The sequence below is a fragment of the Portunus trituberculatus genome, chromosome 13, assembly GCF_017591435.1.
Source record: "Portunus trituberculatus isolate SZX2019 chromosome 13, ASM1759143v1, whole genome shotgun sequence".
Classification (NCBI taxonomy): domain Eukaryota; kingdom Metazoa; phylum Arthropoda; class Malacostraca; order Decapoda; family Portunidae; genus Portunus; species Portunus trituberculatus.
This window is the reverse complement of record NC_059267.1, coordinates 8903988-8926780: the sequence shown is the minus strand read 5'-3', so window position 1 is coordinate 8926780 and position 22793 is coordinate 8903988. Positions and strand designations below refer to the sequence as shown.

At 39.6% G+C, this 22793-nt stretch overlaps 1 protein-coding gene across 6 annotated transcripts in view; it reads left to right on the top strand.

Moving 5' to 3' along the window:
- LOC123503036 (DNA helicase MCM8-like) overlaps positions 1 to 22793 on the top strand; it is a 63304-nt gene that overhangs the window by 12858 nt on the left and 27653 nt on the right. For 4 of the 6 annotated variants that reach the window (XR_006674280.1, XM_045252416.1, XM_045252418.1 and 1 more), the window contains exons 2-7: positions 6839 to 7063; positions 8502 to 8627; positions 9207 to 9439; positions 11100 to 11289; positions 11465 to 11724; positions 22502 to 22606. Coding sequence is in view for 5 of the 6 variants with exons in the window: in XM_045252416.1 (XP_045108351.1) it covers positions 6839 to 7063; positions 8502 to 8627; positions 9207 to 9439; positions 11100 to 11289; positions 11465 to 11724; positions 22502 to 22606 (1139 nt within the window). In the remaining variant the exon portion in view is untranslated. Of the gene's footprint in view, positions 1 to 5278; positions 5394 to 6838; positions 7064 to 8501; positions 8628 to 9206; positions 9440 to 11099; positions 11290 to 11464; positions 11725 to 22501; positions 22607 to 22793 lie in introns of those variants that run through there. The other 2 variants (XM_045252419.1, XM_045252420.1) reach the window with 2 other exon arrangements.

Here is a 22793-nt window from a genome sequence, read left to right as displayed (position 1 = left end):
AGATATGTAAAAGTTACATGGCCGTAGGTAAGTTTCTTTAGTGTGTCAGACAAAAAATGTGAAAATCTTAACTGTAATTGCTAGGTAAACACGATGAGATGGATAGAGAGAGACAATAGAAAGTTGTGAATGGTATCAGGTCATGAAAGGAAGAAAAGGAAAGAGACTTACATAGCCCCAGTGAGAGTGAATCTTACATAATATAGACCTGGATGTGAAACAGGGCACACTGATATACTGTAGTGGGTGTATGCTGTGGAAATGACTGATGTGAGAGAGGCATGTAGAGTGATGAGATGAGAGGGTGAGAGTAAGGGAAGATTGTATGATGTTTGTGGCGTCTGTGCAAGTGGTGTGTATCATGGAGAGGTGAAAAGGAACATCCTAGGGTAGTATAATATCATAATAAAAGATGAAGCTGAAGAGCTCTAAAGAATTTTTGTGACCAAAATTAAACGTACTACTAACAGGAGATCATATTGAAAGATAAAGCTGAAGAGTTCCAAGGAATTTAAATGTGACAAAAATTAGGAGATGCAAGATAGAAAAATAGGAATACAGTGGTGCCTTAGGATACAAGTGTCTCGGCTTAGGAGCAATTCAAGTTACCAACACAAGATAGGGACACACACACACACACACACACACACCGCGTAGTGTAGTGGTTAGCACGCTCGACTCACAATCGAGAGGGCCGGGTTCAAGTTCCGGTAAGCGGCGAGGCAAATGGGCAAGCCTCTTAATATGTAGTCCCTGTTCACCTAACAGTAAATAGGTACGGGATGTAACTCGAGGGGTTGTGGCCTCGCTTTCCCGGTGTGTGTTGTGTGGTAATGTGGTCTCAGTCTTACCCGAAAATCGGTCTATGAGCTCTGAGCTCGCTCCGTAGTGGGGAAGACTGGCTGGGTGACCAGCAGGCGACCGAGGTGAATTACACACACACACACACACACACACACACACACACACACACACACGGCCCGGTAGCTCAGTGGTTAGAGCGCTGGCTTCACAAGCCAGAGGACTGGGGTTCGATTCCCCGGCCCGGTGGAGATATTTGGGTGTGTCTCCCTTTCACGTGTAGCCCCTGTTCACCTAGCAGTGAGTAGGTACGGGATATAAATCGAGGAGTTGTGACCTTATTGTCCCGGTGTGTGGTGTGTGCCTGGTCTCAGGCCTATCCGAAGATCGGAAATAATGAGCTCTGAGCTCGTTCCGTAGGGTAACGTCTGGCTGTCTCGTCAGAGACTGCAGCAGATCAAACAGTGAATTACACACACACACACACACCCGGTAGCTCAGTGGTTAGAGCGCTGGCTTCACAAGCCAGAGGACCTGGGGTTCGATTCCCCGGCCCGGTGGAGATATTTGGGTGTGTCTCCTTTCACGTGTAGCCCCTGTTCACCTAGCAGTGAGTAGATACGGGATGTAAATCGAGGAGTTGTGACCTTGTTGTCCCGGTGTGTGGTGTGTGCCTGGTCTCAGGCCTATCCGAAGATCGGAAATAATGAGCTCTGAGCTCGTTCCGTAGGGTAACGTCTGGCTGTCTCATCAGAGACTGCAGCAGATCTAACAGTGAAACACACACACACACACACACACACACACGGTTAAAATCTGGAACGAATTCAGTGAAGATATTGTAACAGCAGAAAATGTGCATACGTTCATTGTAATTTGAGTGGTTGTGACCTCTCTTTCCTGGAGTATGGACTGTGGTGTGGTTTTTTTCAGTCCTACCCGAAGATCGGTCTATGAGCTCTGAGGGCGCTCCGCAGTCGGGAAGGCTGACTGGATGACCAGCAGGCGACCGTGAATACACACACACACACACACACACACACACACACACACACACACACACACACACACACACACACACAGAGTGTGGAGTGCAAGAGAAATATAACTTATTTTTGGAAATATACAAAACAGGAGTCAGGGAATATGTCCCGAAATATAGACCTAAGGAAGAAGGAAAGAAAGATTGGTTTAACGCAAAGTGTGCCAGGGCAAAGGAGAAAAGGGATGGAGCATGGAAAAGGTCGAGGAGAAATAGAAATGCAGAAAATAAGGTAAGAAAGTAAGGCAAGAAATGAATATGTTAAGGTGAGGAAGGAAGAGGAGAGGATCTATGAAAAGGACATAGTCGAAAAATGCAAGGAGCAACCAAAATTGTTCTACAGATTCATAAATGGAAAAATAAGACAAAAAGAAACAATAGAAAGGTTAAAAGGAGAAAATGGGATGGTGGAAGACCCAAAAAGTATGGCAGAACTGTTAAATGATAAGTTCCAGGAGGTCTTTACTAAGGAATCCAAATTTTAAAGACTACAGAGTAATAGAGAGACCATCTATATGGAAGAGGTTAAAGTAACCAAGCTTGAAGTAAAAGAATTAATGAAGGAATTGGATGAAGAAAAGGCAATGGGACCGGATGAAGTCTCAGGCAGAATACTGAAAGAATGTAGGGAAGAACTAGCAAGTTCTATATACATCATAAAATGCTCAATAGAAAATGGAACAGTACCAATGGAATGGAAAAGAGCCATATATAAGAGCGGAAGGAAGGAAGAACCTCTAAATTACAGACCAGTATCACTAACTAGTGAAATATGTAAGATGTGTGAAAGAGTAATAAAGAAACAATGGATCGAGTTCCTTGAAGATAACAAATTACTATCAAATAGCCAATTTGGCTTTAGAAAAGGTCGGTCGTGTGCAACAAACTTACTGAGTTTCTACACTAGAATAATTGATAGGGTACAAGAGAAAGAGAGAGAGGGATGGGTTGACTGTATCTGTTTGGATTAATAAAAGCATTTGATAAAGTGCCACATGCAAGATTACTGTGGAAGTTAGAGGAGAAGGGAGGCTTAAAAGGAAGCACATTGAAATGGATGGAAAATTATTTGAGGGAGAGAGAAATAAGAACAGTAGTTAAAGATATGAAGTCCAAGTAGAGAACAGTAGAAAGTGGAGTGCCACAAGGGTCAGTATTGGCGCCAATGCTTTTCTCGTATATAATATTATATAAATGACATGCCAGAGGGAGTGAACCGCTACATAAATCTGTTTGCGGACGATACGAAACTGTGCAGAGTTATAAAGCAAAAAGAGGATTGTGAAATACTGCAAGAAGACCTAAATAAGATCTGGGAGTGAAGTAAAAAGTGTGAGATGGAATTCAATGTGAACAAAAGCCATGTCATGGAAATGGGAAAGAGTGAAAGACGACCTGTGGGAATCTATAAGATGGGAGATGGAGTAGAACTGGAAAAAGTAAAAAGGAAAAAGATTTGGGAGTGACGATGGATGAAAATAATCAACCGGCAAGCCATATTGATAGAATTTTCAGAGACATACAATATGCTATGGAATATTGGAATAGCATTTCACTACATGGACAAAGAAATGATGAAGAAACTGATAAGTACTATAATAGTATAATAAGACTCAGATTGGAATATGCAGGAGTAGTGTGAACCCCTCTCAAAAAGAAACACATAAGGAAGCTGGAGAGACTACAAAAAATGGCTACAAGAATGGTCTCAGAACTTGAAGGGATGACATATGAGGAGAGACTAAAGGCTATGGATCTTCCAACATTGGAGCAGAGAAGGGAAAGAGGGGATCTCATACAAGTTTATAAATTGATAAACGGAATGGACCAAGTGAGTATCTGATCTTGAGAGAAGAATATGCCAGTCAAAGCACAAGATCGAATAACAAGAAGCTGAGAAAGGGAAGATTTCTAAGAGATATTAAAAAGTATAGTTTCCCGCAAAGGTATATTGAGACGTGGAACAGTTTGAATGAAGAAGTAGTGTCTGCAACGAGTGTGCATACTTTTAAAGTAAGATTGGATAAGTGTAGATATGGAGACGAGGCCACACGAGCATAAAGCCCAGGCCCTGTAAAACTACAACTAGGTAAATACAACTAGGTAAACACACACACACACACACACACACACACCGCGTAGTGTAGTGGTTGTTAGCACATGAGGTCACAACCGAGAGTTTCTGGGTTTGAGTCACGGGAGCTGCGAGGCAAATGGGTGAGGCTCTTAATGTGTATAGCCCCTGTTCACCTAGCAGTAATATAGGTATGGGATGTAATTCGAGAGGTTGTGACCTCACTTTCCCTGTGTGTAGAGTGTGATGTGTGGTGTGTGATATCAGTCCTACTCGAAGATCCGTCCATGAGCTCAGAACTCGCTCTTTAACGGGGAAAACTGGATGGGTGATCAGCAGGCGACTGTGAACACACACACACACACACACACACACACACACACACACACTCCTCCTGTGTCAACATCACACAAGCCCAGGCCGCCGTACTCACAGTCTGGCACTGCCATAGCTGCCTTCAGTCCTCCCTTCAGCAAGACGCTGTCCACGATATCTTGGGAACTTTCCCATTTCGTCATGATGGGACACTTCTTCATGCCACACCGGCTCTCCGCCCTGGCCATCATAACATTCGACCTGCCCACCCTCTTGGCGGCCTCAGGCGTCCACCCCTCCTGGCAACCTGCTGTCATTCGCCTTACTTGTGCCTTCTTGAGGAAGACCGGCCAGCTACCACGCCTGTGATACCCACACAGGATTATCCCAGGCTTCATAAGGATCCAAAAGAGGCCACGAAGGTCTATGGATCCTTATGAGCCCTGGGGTAGTCCTGTGTGGGTATCACAGGCGTGGTAGCTGGCTGGTCTACCGCAAAAAAGGCACAAGTAAGGCGAAGGACAGTAGGTTGCCAGGAGGGGTGGACGCCTGAAGCCGCCAGGAGGGTGGGTGGGCATGTTCAGTGTTATGATGGCCAAGGCGGAGAGCCAGGAGCGTAATGCAGTATGTTGAGAGGGGAAGCGTGGGCATTGAAATAGGAAATGTTCCATGGCTTCAGGGGTAGTCCTACACTAAGGGCAGAAGGGGTCACGAGACAGACATAGGCGGTGCAAGTGAGGAGTATATGGTGTGGCCCAGGCGGAGGCGGGCAGAAAACGCAGATGTATATATATATATATATATATATATATATATATATATATATATATATATATATATATATATATATATATATATATATATATATGTTTTATTTGCCTTATAAGTTCACAACAAGAATATACCCTAGAATCCTTGGTTCATAACCACGAAGGAATGCAGGGAAAAATAGGGGGTGGAGAGGAAGCATGGAGAAAATTTTAAGTTACTCCTTAAAACGTTTTCTATGAAAGTATTCGTTTCTAACAGATGGCAGAACCGTCGCTGTCTTCCAAACTTTAACCTACACCACAACTTCCTCTCTGTATATTCCTTGGACCTTGGAACCAGCTGACTAGCAGGGCGGCGGGAGTTTTGCTGGTTCAACTCGGGTTATCTCTGGTAAGGTGGTTGTGATGTTTGAACAGTTTGGCTTCTGGTGTGTGGCGTATGGCCTGTGATAGTGTGGCTATAGTAGGACGGTGGTGAGCTGTGATACGTCCGTACACCTGTGGCCTGAGTGTGATTGGTTAGGAGACGTGTTCTCACCGCCTCCCCCATGGCAGTGTACTGCCCATCAATCTGAACAACTTTTGTAATTCACCTGGTAGTGTTTGTCATGCCTTCCCTCACCCTCATATTTTACCTGAGTGGTTTCTGGTGACAAGCTGGCATTCTCAGATCATCTTGCTGAGATAATAAACGATAAATCTTACCAATAGCACCTCCTTATATATTCTTATGTCATCCCTCCCCAGTCCTAGCAAAAATAAGGTTATCCTAATGAAGAAAGGTACTATGATTGTCCGTCTCCCAAGATGAACATTTGTTCACTTAGAAACCGACAGTGTTCAAGTTATTATTCACAGGTTTGGTAAGGCCACTTGGGTGTGGTATCCAGAAGAAATCAACTAAATTGGGCCCTGGTAAAATTATAGTTTTTGCCCATACTCCCTCCCCCCACCCCCAACAAGCTTGGGGACAGGTGGGAATGCGGGGTTTTGGGTGGGTAACATGAAATGTATATTTTTTTGCATAACTGAGGAAGGGGGGAATGGCCATCCTAAACTCTATGGAAGGTTCACTACAACGTTTGTAAATTCACTAATTTGTATAAATTCCATAAATTTGAAGTAAATTTCAGCAAGGACACTAACCTAATCTAGCTGGGAGCTGTGCCTCCCTAGACCCCCAAAGTAGTACGCATTTCCGACGCACCTCATGTTCCCCACCCGAAACCCCGCATTCCCACCTGTCCCCAAGCTTGTTTGGGGGTTGGGGAGAGTATGGCCATAAACTAGAATTATACCAATCAGGGGTTGATTACATTGGGACTTTCAAAATCATCACTCAGACATATGTTGGTGAGTGTATTGAGGGTCTCTTTAAACTGAGATGTGAAAACACCAGAAAGATGTGAAATCTGAGAGCTTTGCTAGATGCGAGATGATTTGCAACTGTGTTGTCAACAATTGGACAGTTTGTGAGTGTGGTGCTGGATTTGGAGTCATTGGCAATTTGTGAGTATAGACTAGACAAAGTTTGGAAGAATCAACAAAGATATTTACTCAGGGCACAAACTGACACATGTGGTCAACCACTATTTTTCTGTGCTTTTAGTCTTATTTCATTTATGTCATATTTCTTAATTATTTACCAATCTTTTTCATGTGCAATTCATGTATTTATATTTACATGTAAAATGTTTTATTTATTTATTTTCTGTACTGAACTGAAATACCACTACACTCATTGAGAATTTCACTCGTCAGTCACCATCTCATCTTTACCTCAGTTTCTCAACATCTTAAAGAAAGAACACAGCAGGTCCTCTCTTTCCCTCACAGGGCAAGAGGTGGACCAGTGTGGAATGTCGGAAGGTGCCAGGCAAGGGTGGAAGCAAGGAGGTGGTGGATGGAGAGGCAGAAGAGGAAACTGGAGAGGAGGAGGAGGAGGAGGAAAGTGGAGGGGAAGAGGAAGAAACTGGAGGGGCCGAGGAGGAGGAAGCTGGAGAGGTCAAGGAGGAAACTGGCAGGGTAGAGGAGCAAACTGGAGAGGAGGAAATAGTCAAGGTGATTGTTAGTGACTGATCAAAGTGGATGAGTGAATGAATGAATGATTGAATGAGTAGTGTATAGATTATGTTTAAATTGTTTGATTTATTGGTCTATTTGTTTTTTATAGATTGGAGGGGCACCAGCTAAAGGTAACAAAATTCTAACAAAAAGGTCCATTGCTTCTCAAACTGTCAAAATCGGTTGTCAAAAATTAACGGATATGTGTCATGAAATCTCCCTCTTGAAAGAATTAAGTCATAGATATAAGTACAAAAACAGGCAAGTAGAAGGGTTGAGAATACAGATGAGCTCCTGCATTAGAGAGATGAACAGAAAAGGAGTGAGAGAAAGGAGATTTTTATGCACTAATAGGCTGAGTGACTGATTGATTGACTTACGAGAGCAGGAGACAAGAGTGCTGACAGATTAGGTTAATGTCCTAATAGGAAAGATTCAGATTAGGTCAGGGAAGAGTGTGGCACCCCACTAAATCTGGGGATACTTCCAGAAATTTTGTTGATATATCCCACAATCTTGTGATATTTTCTTAAGTTTTGTAAAATATCCTTAGATTTAACATGTCCAATTTCAACATGATTTGGTCTCTCTGCCCCAAAACCTCACCTTCTCAATATGTCCTTAGCTTTGTTGGGCTAGGAGGAAAGGGAACAAAATACATAGGTGGAAGAGTAACTATTAACACATTTGACATGCCTTTGATCTGTCTCTTTCCACTTTGAGACATTTCTTGTTCTTCACTCACCACCTTACATTATACGCTTTAAAAACTGCAAAAATCCATTTATTTTTGTAATCCTCTTTATTGTATGTGCTTATAGAGAAATGAGATATTGTCCATAGTGCTGTGAATTGTTTTTTAAAATAGTGAAGGTATTAATTATTATGTGCATTTTCCATTTGTTTCATTTTGTCTGTTGGCAGAACTTCACATATTTAAAAGTGCTCGTATCTGTCTTGCTGTGTTCCCTTCAGTCGAGGCGCCTCTTATGATGTGTGAATGATCTCAGTACGAATGTGTTGTGCTTTGTCAAGATTAACCCATGTAGGATTGTTAGCCCAGTATATAGGTAAATAGATTTTCCTTTTTCAAGTTAAAAATCTTCCTTTGTTGGATTTGGAAGGAAATAATTGTGTATCTGAGATAAGACTGTATTACAGAAGAGAGCAGTGACAGTTTTGTATTTTTGGTGTACTTGCATATGTGTGGTTATGGTGGAACTGATTCTGAGACACCATTTTTTAGATCTTTAAGGCTCAAGTTTCTTATATTCTATTTACTGAAAGTTTTGCTTTGACTGATATTTACACTTTCAGCAGGTTTCATATCATTGCCTTACGAAGAAAAAAACTATGATAAAACTTGAAGCTTGACATGTTAGGAAGTTGTTCCTAATGTTTGATCTTGTGAAAGTTTGTTTACTATGCATTGTAGAATGTGTGGAGGGGTCAATGCCGCCTCCCTCCAGCATTCCCTGGCCACCATCTCAACCAGCCATCACCACACTGCTGCCACAAGTCCCCACACCTTACAGAGGATGGCACCTCTACATGACACAGAGTGAGTTATGCTCATTCATCTGCTCTTTCTTATCAGATATGTTTTCTATTTATATATTGTCTGTATGGTATCATACCTTTGATTTTGTTTTATATGTTCTACTGCTCTTTACATTGGCTTAAGTCCTGTTTCTGACAATTTTATAAAAAGTTACTGTATTCTCTTTTATCCAACTCTATAGGCTCCTTATCTTCAAACAATTGTATGAGTGACTACAGTAAGTCTTGTGTTGGTATGCAGAGTTCTTGTGATTGTGTTGAAGACATTGATTTTAAAAATACCTCACTAGAAACTTGGTACCAGAAAAGTTAAATTACACATCACCACAACATGCTCCATCCTTTCTAACCATAAGTAATCTATGTCTACAGATACTTGAAACATCTGGTTTATATCTCAATTATTTATTATAGCTTGTTTTCCAATTTCCAGAAATTTGATACTTGAAAAACAAGAATACTCATTGCCACAACATACTCCACAATATCTGACCATAACATAAGTAACCTACATCCACAAATACGTGGAAGGAACTGATATATATCTCAAATACATACTACAGCTTGTCTTTTCCCACAGCTTATAGTGAACACTTGGACACAGTGGGGTTTCTGTGTGCCTTTGAAAAATACTTGAAGCAGAAGTATCACAAATGTCTGCGCAGTGAACTGGAGGAGCGCAGGGCTTTTTCTGTTGACCTAAAGGAGCTGGTGAGTGATGAAGATGTCAAGACAGCAATACCAGATCTGCCCAACTTGGTTTTGAACTCGCCAGAGGACGTCATCAACTGTCTGGGTCTGGCAATGCATCAGGTGGGTTGTGATGTGTTGATGGGTCTGGCAATTGTTATGATCTCAGAGTTAAGCCTGACAAGGTTCTCACAATGACTGGGGCACCTGTCACTTAATAGATTAGTTAATTCATATTAAGGTACAAAATATTGAGATAAGTAAGTGAAGAGTGACTAGGCTTTGTTGCAACAGTTTAATGCAATGGTGTAAGAGAAATTAAAAACAGTACTGGGGAAAGATTTAAGAAAAAGGATTTAAATCCTTAACAAAATTTATTTACACAAAAATTAAGCAAAGCTAAACTTAATCACAATACGGGATAAAGTTAAAGTTCATTGATAGTTAAAGCAATGATTGTTCTGGCGGGGTATTTAGAATTATCAGTTACCCCAGGATGCTATTAATTAGTCCTTACCTTTCTGTTGTAGGTAAAGTCACTTGGTTAAGTTTCTGTGGTTTTTCAGGTGAACATCAAAGGTGAATGTATATTTTATCTCTTGATATATTCAAGATTAAATACAGAGATCTAAACGCTTGGAGCTTTAAAGAAAAGGTGTGCACATAAAGTGATCTCATTGGCTCTGGCATGAAATCCCTCTCACAAAGTAGTGATGTCGATGAACATCTAGAATGCCCCCATGCACCCATATTACGCAAATATATAAATATTACAATACACACGAAATACAAACATAAAATACAATAGAATGATAAATGGATACATAATATATATAGAGGATGGGTCATCCTGGGAGCATTACAATAATACACGACAGACACGGCTTACAGGATGCTATAACATCTTAAACTAAAACATATTACAATAATGTCTGATGGTTGTAACTCAATGCATCAGGTGGGTTGTGGTGTGTTGAGGTGGTGGGATCAGGATGTTAGGCTTCTTATCAGAATCTGTTATATAACACTACTTTTTTGTAGGAGGAGCTACTGATCTAGAGCAACAAAAATGTTATATAGATATGCCCACTGGAGATACCAGTTCGCAAAAAGTGTAAACAAAAGTTATCCACAATTTGTGATAAGTATGTAGAAATCTCCCTCCTCAAGCAGTTCAAGTTCAAGGCAAGAGGTAATCCAGAATCAGGTAGGGAGTTGTGTTGAGTCAGATGAGGTGAGTAGTGTTATGAAAGTTGTCTACTTTGGTTCTATAAGTTGTTTCAACCTAGCCAGCTACTGAGCACCACTTGTTGATGCTGTGTAACCATCATACAAGTGACTATGTTGTGGTCATACTTGATACTATAATATATGTTTCTCAGCTATCAATTTGTGAAGTGGTTAGATGCAGCCACTGTGTGTAGATGAGGAATCTACCCTTCATCTGCTGTGGTGTCACGATTGGAATAGGTGTGAGGTGAGGAACAGTCTCATTATGAAATGACATGAGCAAACTGGTGTATGCTGCTGGATCTTGCTGTGGCAGTATGTGGTTAGCTCTGCTATGCCTAAACTGCCTGTGGTTTAGTATTGTGGTCTATAAGACTGCTCCTCTCCAGCAAGGACTAAAAGTGAAAGAGTGTGAATGCTTTATTTGGGCTTCCTTGTGTGGGATTGACAGCCTAGTAGATAGATAGATAAATAGAATTGTTTATTGACTAGAAAAGACAAAGTTTTTGATGACTAAAATCATAGAATGCCTGTTGATCTGCTCTGGTTCTAGCTGCTGACAGAGGAGGTTGAGGCAGAATTGAAAGCAGAAGCAGAGGAGGTATTGAGTGGGGCAGCTGATAGTACTGACAGGGCAGCTCTGGAAGCCCTAGTGCCAGAGACACAGCTGCCACGCATCCATGCCCGCCTCACCAATCACAGCAAACTCACCAAGCTGGGTGCTCTCAAATCCAGCCACTATGGTAAGCAGCAGCTTTTTTCTTTTCTTTGAGTAGTGATGCCTTTTACCATGACTCTACAAAACACACCACATAACAAGAGCACTAGTAAGCATGAGAATACTGCTGCCCTTTGCTAGTTTTCTTTACCTTAAAAAAACCTCAGTTGACTATGATTGATTAAACCACACATCCACAGGCAAGCTAGTGAGTGTGCGGGGAACAGTGGTGCGTGTAAGTCCCGTCAAGCCACTATGCACAGTGCTGGCCTTCTCCTGTTTGGGCTGCGGTGGGGTGCAAGGTGTGGGACAGCCGGAGGGGCGCTACCTGATGCCCTCTTCCTGTGCTGCCACGCCTGGCTGCCGGTCTCGTTCTTTTGTGCCAGAGAGGTCCCACCGCCTCACTCACACAGTGGACTGGCAGACCTTCACCATGCAGGAGATCATCAGTGATGACCCGGTGAGTGAGTCAGTGTCTATATGAGTGTGTATGTTTGGCTGGGTGGGTGTGTGCGTGTGTGTGTGTGTGTGCAGGATGAGGATGGAAGAGTAATAATAATAATCGTTATGGTATGTGGCGAAAGCATAGAAGTAAGACATGTCACAGTACAGTACTAATACAATTGATCCTTCTCTGACATGAATTTTGTAATAATATTTTTGTCTAATGCTGTCTAAAAATGCAAAGAAAGGTATCTCTTTACTTGAACAAAATCCACCTTAATGCATTTTTTCATATTCAGACATTTACCTGCCCACTCCCACCTTAATAGCTCACTCATTATTCATTCATACTGAACCACATTTTTACAATGAATGGTGTTACCACAAAGTATTACACCAGCCTAAGTGGTCCCTCTGCTCCTGTGCTGCAGTGGCTGATCAGTGTTGTTTGGTCACTGTACCCAAGTCTCTGCAGTACACCACTTCATCTTGGATGAGAAGCTGCAAAAGAGGAGTCTTGCATGGGACTAAAGTGGTGGGGGGAGGAGACATTGATAGGGAGGGTATGTAAGATAAACATGTCATCTATCCACACTTTATTTTTAACAGGCTCAGAAAGGGAATGTCATGTGAGAATGCAGAGGGAAATAAAGGATTTCAAGAGTCCTGATGCAAAATTTGTCTTAAATGTTGGTTTGTAGAAAAAAAAAATCATGTTGGAGAAGGACCAACAATAGGTGTGTGTGTGTGTGTGTATTTACCTAGTTATAGTTTTACAGGGCCTGGGCTTTATGCTCATGTGGCCCTGTCTCTATATCTACACTTATCCAATTTTTCTTTAAAACTATGCACACACTTTGCTGTTGCCACTTCCTCATTCAAACTGTTCCAAGTCTCAACACATCTTTGTGGGAAACTATATTTTTCAACATCTCTCAGACATCTTCCTTCTTCAGTTTTTTACTACACGATCTTGTTCTTCAAATGTCATATTCTTCTCTCAGGATCAATGTATTTACCTAGTTGTACCTAGTTGTAGTTTTACAGGGCCTGGGCTTTATGCTTGTGTGGCCCCGTCTCCATATCTACACTTATCCAATATTACTTTAAAAGTGTGCACACTCGTTGCAGACACTACTTCTTCATCTAAACTGTTCCACGTCTCAATACATCTCTGTGGGAAACTATATTTTTTAATATCTCTCAGACAACTTTCCTTTCTCAGCTTTTTACTATGCGATCTTGTGCTTCGGATGTCATATTCTTCTCTCAGGATCAGTTTCTCATTATCCACTTGGTCCATTCCGTTGATCAATTTATAGACTTGTATCAGGTCTCCTCTCTCCCTTTTTTGTTCCAAGGTTGGTAGATCCATAGCCTTTAGTCTCTCCTCATATGTCATCCCTTCAAGTTCTGGGACCATTCTTGTAGCCATTTTTTGTAGCCTCTCCAATTTCCTTATGTGTTTCTTTTATGAGGGGTCCACACTACTCCTGCATATTCCAATCTGGGTCTTATTATAGTACTTATCAATTTCTTCATCATTTCTTTGTCCATGTAGTGAAATGCTACTCCAATATTCCTTAGCAAATTATATGTTTCTCTAAAAATTCTATCAATATGGCTTACTGGTTGATTGTTTTCTTCCATCGTCACTCCTAAGTCCTTTTCCTTTTGACTTTCTCCAGTTCTACTCCATCTCCCATCTTATAGATTCCCACAGGTCGTCTTTCACTCTTTCCCATTTCCATGACATGGCTTTTGTTCACATTGAATTCCATTTCCCACTTCTTACTCCATTCCCAGATCTTATTTAGGTCTTCTTGCAGTATTTCACAATCCTCCTTTTGCTTTATAACTCTGCACAGTTTCGTATCATCCGCAAACAAATTTATGTAGCTGTTCACTCCTTCTGGCATGTCGTTGATATAAATGAGGAAAAGTATTGGTGCCAATACTGACCCCTGTGGCACTCCGCTTTGTACTGCTCTGCACTTGGACTTCATATCTTTAACTAATGTCCTTATTTCTCTCCCCCTCAAATAATTTTCTATCCATCTCAATGTGCTTCCTTTTAAGCCACCCTTCTCCTCTAACTTCCACAGTAATCTTGTGTGTGGCACTTTGTCAAATGCCTTTTTTAAATCCAAATAGATGCAGTCAACCCATCCCTCTCTCTCTTGTACTCTATCAACTATTCTAGAATAGAAACTCAATAAATTAGTTACACAAGACCTTCCTTTTCTAAAACCAAATTGGCTATTTGATATTAATTTGTTGTCTTCAAGGAACTTGATCCATTGTTTCTTTATTATTCTTTCACACATCTTGCATATTACACTAGTTAGTGATACCGGTCTGTAATTTAAAGGTTCTTCTTCCTTCCGCTCTTATATATGGGAACCACCTCAGCTCTTTTCCATTCTACTGGCACTGTTCCATTTTCTATTGAGCATTTTATGATGTTGTATATAGGACTTGCTAGTTCTTCCCTACATTCTTTCAGTATTCTGCCTGAGACTTCATCCGGTCCCATTGCCTTCTCTTCATCCAGTTCCTTCATTAACTCTTTTATTTCAAGCTTGGTTACTTTAATCTCTTTCATATAGATTGTCTCTCTATTACCCTGTGGCCTCTCAAATTTGGATTCTTTAGTAAAGACCTCCTGAATTTTTATTTAATAGTTCTGCCATACTTTTTGGGTCTTCCACCATCCCGTTCTCTCCTTTTAACCTTTCTATTGTTTCTTTTTGCCTAATTTTTCCATTTATGAATCTATAGAACAATAATTTTTGGTTGCTCCTTACATTTTTCGACAATATCTTTTTCGAAGTAATTTTCCTCTTCCTTCCTCACCTTAACATATTCATTTCTCGCTGCCTTGAAGTTTTCCTTATTTGTTGGATTCCTATTTCTCCTCCACCTTTTCCATGCTCCATCTCTTTTCTCCTTTGCCCTAGCACACCTTGCATTAAACCAATCTTTCTTTCTTTCTTCTTTTGGTCTATATTTTGGGACATATTCCCTGACTCCTGTTTTGTATATTTCCAAAATAAGTTATATTTGTCTTGCATTGTCTCTGAGTTTTCCATCTCCTCCCAGTCTACGTTTTAAAATAGTTCTTGAGATTCTCAATATCAGCCTTTCTGTAATTTAATCGGTCTCCTTTGTATGAATCGTCTCTATCTTCCTTTCCTCTTCTATATCTATTTCTAATATTACATGGTCACTCTTTCCCAATGGGCACTTATATCTTATATCGTCATTCATTTGTATACCCCTTGTAAAAACTAGGTCCAATCTCGCTCGCTCGTTTCCTCTGAATCTTGTGCATTCCTTTACTCTCTGGTCCATCATATTGTCTATCATTAGGTTCAAGAATCTTTCTCCCCAGGCTTCTTCCCCATACCACTTTCATAATTTTCCCAGTCCACTTCTTTACAGTTGAAATCTCCTACTAATATCACTTTTCTCCTTTCTTTTATGATTCTCATTAGACTCCTTATTGTGTCGTCTATCATGTCTATATATTCTTGATTGGTCCATGAATTTGTTTTTGGTGGCACATATGTTACAATGATTGTTATCTCTTTTTTATTAATATGCATCTTAATATACAATACTTCTGCTTTTCCTTCCCCACATTCCATTTCATTTATCACTATCTCTTTCCCTAACATAATCATGACTCCTCCTCCTTTACCCACTCTGTCTCTTCTCCATACATTATACCTATTGTCCAAATGTGTGTTTGTGTGTGTGTGTGTGTGTATTATGTGTGTATTTACCTAGTTGTATATTAGAGTTTGAGCAGGGGCTCATAATGACGTGTCTCCTTATCTATATTTATCAAACTATTTCTTAAACTGGTGCACACTTTATGCTGTTACAATCTCTTCACTCAGTCCATTCCAGATGTCCACTGTCCTATGTAAACTGAACTTCTTATTGTTCCTCAGACAGTCTTTTTATCATCGTTTGGGAATGTCCTCTTGTTTGTCTATCTCCATCCTCTTATTTATAGTAGGTCTTGTCTATCTATCTGTGTATGTATTTACCTAGTTGTATTGTTCAGGGTTTGAGCAGGATTCATAGTGTCCTGTCTCCATGTCTCCATTTATCTAATATTTCCTTGAAGTTATGCACATTATGTGCTGGAACAACTTCATTATTCAATGCATTCCACTTCTCCATCATTCTGTGTGGAAAACTGTATTTTCCAATATCCTTCACACACTGCCTCATCCTAATCTTTATATGTCCTCTTGTCTTTCTATCTTCTGTCACAACACCAGGTCTTCTTTGTCTATCTTTTCAATGCTGTTGACTATCTTGTACATTGTTATTAGGTCCCCTTGTTCTCTTCTATCTTGTAAGGCTGGTAGTCCCATTCTCTTCCGTCATTATTCATATGTTAGGTCCTTGAGTTTTAGCACCATCTTTGTAGCAGTCTTCTGTATTCTTTCTAATCTTCTTATATCCTTTTTAGAGCTCGGAGATTATGCCACTGCTGCATATTCCAACTTTGGACATATCATGCTTGTGATGATTTTTTTTTATCATATCTTTGTCTATGTATTGAAATGCCACTCTTATGTTAGTCAACATTTTGAATGATAATCCAAATATCTTGCTTATGTGTTTTTCAGGACTCAGACTTTCCTGTATAATCACTCCCAGATCTTTTTCCTCTTTAGTCTTCATTATTTGTTCCTCTCCCATCAAATAGTTCCATACCAGTCTTCTTTTGCTCTTTCTTAGTTTCATTATGTGACATTTCTTGCCATTAAACTCCAATTTCCACTTCTTACTCCACTCATAGATTTTGTTTATATCTTCCTGTAACATCAGACAGTCCTTCCTGGTTATGTTAACTCTTAGCTGCTTTCCATCATGAGCAAATAAATTATTATAACTTTACCCAATGTAAATGTTGTTTACATAAATCTGAAAAATAATGAGGGCTAACACTGACCCTTGTGGCACTTCGCTTCTTAACTTTACCCCAAGATGAGTATGTATCTCTGCTCACAGTTCTCATCTCCCTATCCTTTAAATAATCTCTTGTCCATTCTATCAAAATTCCTTGCAGTCCTCCTATTTTCTCTAGTTTCCAAAGTAGTCTTCCATGAGGGACTATTCAAAAGCCTTTTTTATATTCAGGTATAATGTGTCCACCCATCCATTCCTGTTTTCCAGTCCTGCAATAACTCGAGAAGAAGCTTAATAAGTTTGATACACATGACCGCCCTGTCCTGAACCCAAATTGTCTGTTTGATATGTCTTGTTCCTCTTCTATATATTTAACCCATTTTTCTTTGTAAGTGACACTAGTCTGTATTTTAGTGGTTCAGTTGCCTTTCCTCCTTTAAATATTGATATTATGTTGGCTCTCTTCCATTTTAGTGGAACTTTCCCTTCATTTATTGAACTTGTAATTATTTCCTGAATTGGATCCGGTAGTTGCATTCTTTTAACACCCAGCACCTTGTAGCTCCTTTACTTTTCTGACATCTAACTTACCCAATAATCTTCCAATATCTTCCTTGTGCACTATGATTTCCTGTAATCCTTGGTAATGCAGTGTCCTGTTAGGTTCTGTGAAATCTTCTGCATGAACACCATTTTAAAGGTCTCATTCATTATTTCACACATATCCTTTTAGTACATCATTTTGTTTCTTTATTTCTTGTATTTCCACCTTTAATCCCTGATTGATTGCACTGACCTTCTCACATTCTAGTAAATCTCAATTTCAGCTCTGTGTTTTCCATTGTCAATCTGTCCTGCTTGGCCATTAAACTCAACATCATTTCCTTCATGTACCTTAACGCCCCCTCCACATTGATCAACCTCCTCATACTACTTCTTTCGTCCCTAAATCCAAAAAAATCCCTGTCCATAATATCCTCGGTTAGTTTCCTTAATCCAACAGGTGTTTCAATGTACCACTGGATTTCACACTGGCGTATGTCATGCGTCTAGTAGCATCACTCAATTCCATCTCTCTCTCCTTTTTTTCCGTCTATATGATCCATATGATTATTTATTATGGAGACAGGAGAACCTTATGGCCCCTCCTTCCCCATACATATGTTTAGGTCAGGCTCCAACTCCTGTTGTAGTTGTTCTGTGCGAGTTGCTCAGAGACGTCTTGTTGGTACAGTGTCTATGCAGTGTATGTGTGTGTATTTACCTAGTTGTATTTACCTAGTTGTAGTTTTACAGGGCCTGGGCTTTATGCTCGTGTGGTCCCGTCTCCATATCTACACTTATCCAATTTTTCTTTAAAACTATGTACACTCTTTGCTGATACCACTTCCTCACTCAAACTGTTCCAAGTCTCAACACATCTTTGCCGGAAACTAAATTTTTTAACATCTCTCAGACATCGTCCCTTCCTTAGTTTCTTACTATGCGATCTTGTGCTTCTAAAGTCATATTCTTCTCTCAGGATCAGTTTCTCATTATCCACTTCATCCATTCCGTTAATCAATTTATAAACTTGTATCAGATCCTCTCTCTCTTCTCTGCTCCAAGGTTGGTAGATCCATTGCCTTTAGTCTCTCCTCATATGCCATCCCTTTAAATTCTGGAACCATTCTTGTAGCCATTTTTGTAGTCTCTAATTTTCTTATGTGTTTCTTTTATGGGAGTCCACACAACTCCTGCATATTCCAATCTAGGTCTTATTTTAGTACTTATCAATTTCTTCATCATTTCCTTGTCCATATAGTGAAATGCTACTCCAATATTCCTTAGCAAATTATACGTCTCTCTGAAAATTCTATCAATATGGCTAACCGGTTGATTATTTTCTTCCATTGTCACTCCCAAGTCCTTTTCCTTTTTACTTTTTCTAGTTCTACTCCATCTCCCATCTTATAGATTCCCACTGGTCGTCTTTCACTTTTTCCCATTTCCATGACATGGCTTTTGTCCACATTGAATTCCATCTCCCATTTTTGCTCCATTTCCAGATCTTGTTTAAGTCTTCCTGTAGTATTTCACAATCCTCTTTTGTTTAATGACTCTGCACAGTTTCGCATCGTCCGCAAACAGATTTATGTAGCTGTTCACTCCCTCTGGCATGTCATTTATATATACGAGAAAAGTATTGGTGCCAATACTGACCCCTGTGGCACTCCGCTGTCTACTGTTCTCCACTTGGACTTCATATCTTTAACTATCGTCCTTATTTCTCTCCCCTTAAGTAATTCTTCATCCATCTCAATGTGCTTCCTTTTAAGCCACCCTTCTCCTCTAACTTCCATAGTAATCTTTCATGTGGCACTTTATCAAAAGCCTTTTTTAGATCTAAATAAATACAGTCAACCCATCCCTCTCTCTTGTACTTTATCAACTATTCTAGAGTAGAAACTCAATAAATTTGTCACACATGACCGACCTTTTCTAAAACCAAATTGGCTATTTGATAATATTTTGTTGTCTTCAAGAAACTCGATCCATTGCTTCTTTATTACTTTTCACACATCTTGCATATTACACTAGTTAGTGATACCGGCCTGTAATTTAAAGGTTCTTCCTTCCTTCCGCTCTTATATATGGGAACCACCTCAGCTCTTTTCCACTCCACTGGCACTGTTCCATTTTCTATTGAGCATTTTATGATGTTGTATATTGGACTTGCTAGTTCTTCCCTACATTCTTTCAGTATTCTGCCTGAGACTTCATCCGTCCCATTGCCTTTTCCTCATCCAATTCCGTCATCAACTTTTTATTTCAAGCTTGGTTACTTTAATCTCTTTCATATAGACAGTCTCTATTACCCTGTGGTCTTTCAAATTTGGATTCCTTAGTAAAGACCTCATGAAATTTACTATTTAACAGTTCTGCCATACTTTTGGGTCTTCCACCATTCCATTTTCTCCTTTTAACCTTTCTATTGTTTCTTTTTGTCTTATTTTTCCATTTATGAATCTGTAGAACAATTTTGGTTGTTCCTTACATTTTTCGACAATGTCCTTTTCATAGTTCTTTTCTTCTTCCTTTCTCACCTTAGCATATTCATTTCTTGCTGTTTTGAAGTTTTCCTTATTTTCTGGATTTCTGTTTCTTCTCCACCTTTTCCATGCTCCATCTCGTTTCTCCTTTGCCCTAGCACATCTTGCATTAAACCAATCTTTCTTTCCTTCTTCTTTAGGTCTATATTTCGGAACATATTCCTGACCCCAGTTTTGTATATTTCCAAAAATAAGTTATATTTCTCTTGAACCGTTAATGAGTTTTCCATCTCCTCCCAGTTTACGTTTTAAAATAGTTCTTGAGATTCTCAATATCAGCCTTTCTGTAATTTAATCGGTCTCCTTTGTATGATTCATCTCTATCTTCCTTTCCTTCTTCTATATCCATCTCTAATATTACATGGTCACTCTTTCCCAATGGGCACTTGTATCTTATATCATCGTTAATTGGTATATCCCTTGTAAAAACTAGGTCTAATCTTGCCGGCTCATCGTTTCCTCTGAATCTTGTGTTTTCCTTTACTCTTTGGACCATCAAATTATCTATCATTAGGTTCAGGAATCTATCTCCCAGGCATCTTCCCCATACCACTTTCATAATTTTCCCAGTCTACCTCCTTACAGTTGAAATCTCCTATCAATATCACTTTTCTCCTTTCCTTAATGATTCTTGTAAGACTCCTTATTGTGTCATCTATCATGTCTCTATATTCTTGGTTAGTCCATGAGTTTGTTTTGGTGGCACATATGTTCCAATGATTGTTAACTCCTTTTGTTAATATGCATCTTAACATACAGTATTTCTGATTTTCCTTCCCCAAACTCCACTTGATTTACCACTATCTCCTTCCTTAACATCATCATGACTCCTCCTCCTCCTTTACCCACTCTGTCTCTCCTCCATATATTATACCTTTTATCTATGTCTATTTTATTGCCTCATTTAACTTTGTTTCCACCAGGCATACAATATCTGGTTCTTCTTTCTTTATGTAATCTCTTAATTCTAATTTACTAGATAAAATCCCATCTATGTTTGTATACATCATTTTAATCTCTTGTTCTTATCATTTTTAGTTAAACTTGCTCCATTCTTTTCTCTTCTTTCTCTTTTATATACCATTTCCTTATCCTGTCTCCTATAATTCTCCAAAAATGCCTTCTTCTCCTCCTCTGACCTTTCATTATTTTTTCTCTTGCTTCTGCCACCAGTTCATTGTGTCTCTTCCTTTCCTCCTCGTTTCTATTTTTCTTTATATATATATATCTTTGCAACCTTCTGTTTCTCTGAGTTTTGTTTTTCTATATAGTACTTCTTCTGCTGCTGCTTGTGATTTTAGTAATATCTTAATTGGTCTCACTGTTCCTTCTTGATATGGTCCCATTCTATGGATTTCTTCTACTTCCTCTTCTAAGTTCTGTCTATCCTCGTCATTCAGATGTTTTAGTAGGTCTTTTACTGATTTCATTTCGTCTTTTTCCCTTCTTGGTCTATATTTAACATTTTTTCTTTCAGTCCAAAAATAATTACACTCTTCTTTTTCCGCAATTTCTCTTACTAAATTTTCTTTTTCTTGAGGACTCCTATCATTTTGCTTGTCATATTTTCATCTCTTTCTTTTAACTGTTCTTGAAATACTTCTTGAAATGATTCCTTGTCTTTCTTATCTTGGATTCTCCATGCTTGTACTTCTTTTTTAATCACGTCTTGTACTCTTTCTTCTTCTTTGTTAACTAGATCTTTTAGCTTTTCTTTTTCTTTCTCGGCTTTACCGAGTCCTTCTTCCATCAATTTCTTATAGTTCGCTATTTGGACTTTTAATTCTTCATTTTCGGTTCTTAGCCTAGTTTCGTTTTCTTCCACTCTTTTTATCCTTTCTTTCAATTTCTGGAGCTCTTTATCCTGTTCTTCATTCTCTTTCATTCCCATACTCTCCTTTATCAATTTATCTAATTTACGTTCGATAGTTAAGACTCTATCAAATAGTGAAGTTTGCGCCGTATCAAAGCCTTCAAATTCTCCTCCTCCCTCACCAACATTGTCATCATCAGCTTTCATTCTTTCCCTTGTCACATACCTGCATTTAGATGGAATATCTTTCTCACTCATTATTATTTAACACTGTATTCATGAAAAAAAATGAGTCCACACTTATCGCCCAGGCCACTGTAAACCCAAACAAAGGTAGTGAAGATCAGCTGATTCTCGGAGCGACGGTATCGCGTCCGTCCTTCTGTGTGTGTGTGTGTGTGTGTGTGTGTGTGTGTGTGTGTGTGTGTGTGTGTATTTACCTAATTGTATTTACCTAATTGTAACATACGGGAAAAGAGCTATGCTCGTGTTGTCCCGCTCCATATCTATTAATGTCCAGCTTTTCTTAAAATCATGAATATTCCTTGCTGACCACTTCCACGTCTAAACTATTCCATGCTTCCACCCTTCTATGAGGGAAGCTATATTTTTCACATCTCCTATAAGTGGCCATTTTAGTTTTTTCCCATGTGTGTGTGTGTGTGTGTGTGTGTGTGTGTGTGTGTGTGTGTGTGTGTGTATGTATTTATTTATTTACCTAGTTGTATTTACCTAGTTGTAGTTTTACAGGGCCTGGGCTTTATGCTCATGTGGCCCCTTCTCCATATCTACACTTATCCAATTTTTCTTTAAAACTATGCACACTCGTTGCTGAAACTGCTTCCTCACTCAAACTGTTCCAAGTGTGTGTGTGTGTGTGTGTGTGTGTGTTTGTGTGTGTGCATGTTTGCGTGTGTGCGTGTGTACCTATACCTCACGCTCCTCTTGTCTGGTAGAGGGAGGGGGGCAGGATCCCCCGCACAGTGGACTGTGAGGCTAAGGAGGATCTGGTGGACTCCTGTGTGCCAGGAGACTTGGTCACTGTCACCGGCATTGTCAAGGTCTGTCATACTTTTGTCTTTGTCTCACTTGTTATGTATGCAGTACTGGTAGCTTTTATATGCCTACAGTATATTACTGGAATGTTCACTCTATATGTTACCTATATTGGCTGCATTTTGAAATTTACTCAATGAAGTTGACACATAGGAAGTGACTACTTAATGCTTTGCACTCTCTATTCCTTTC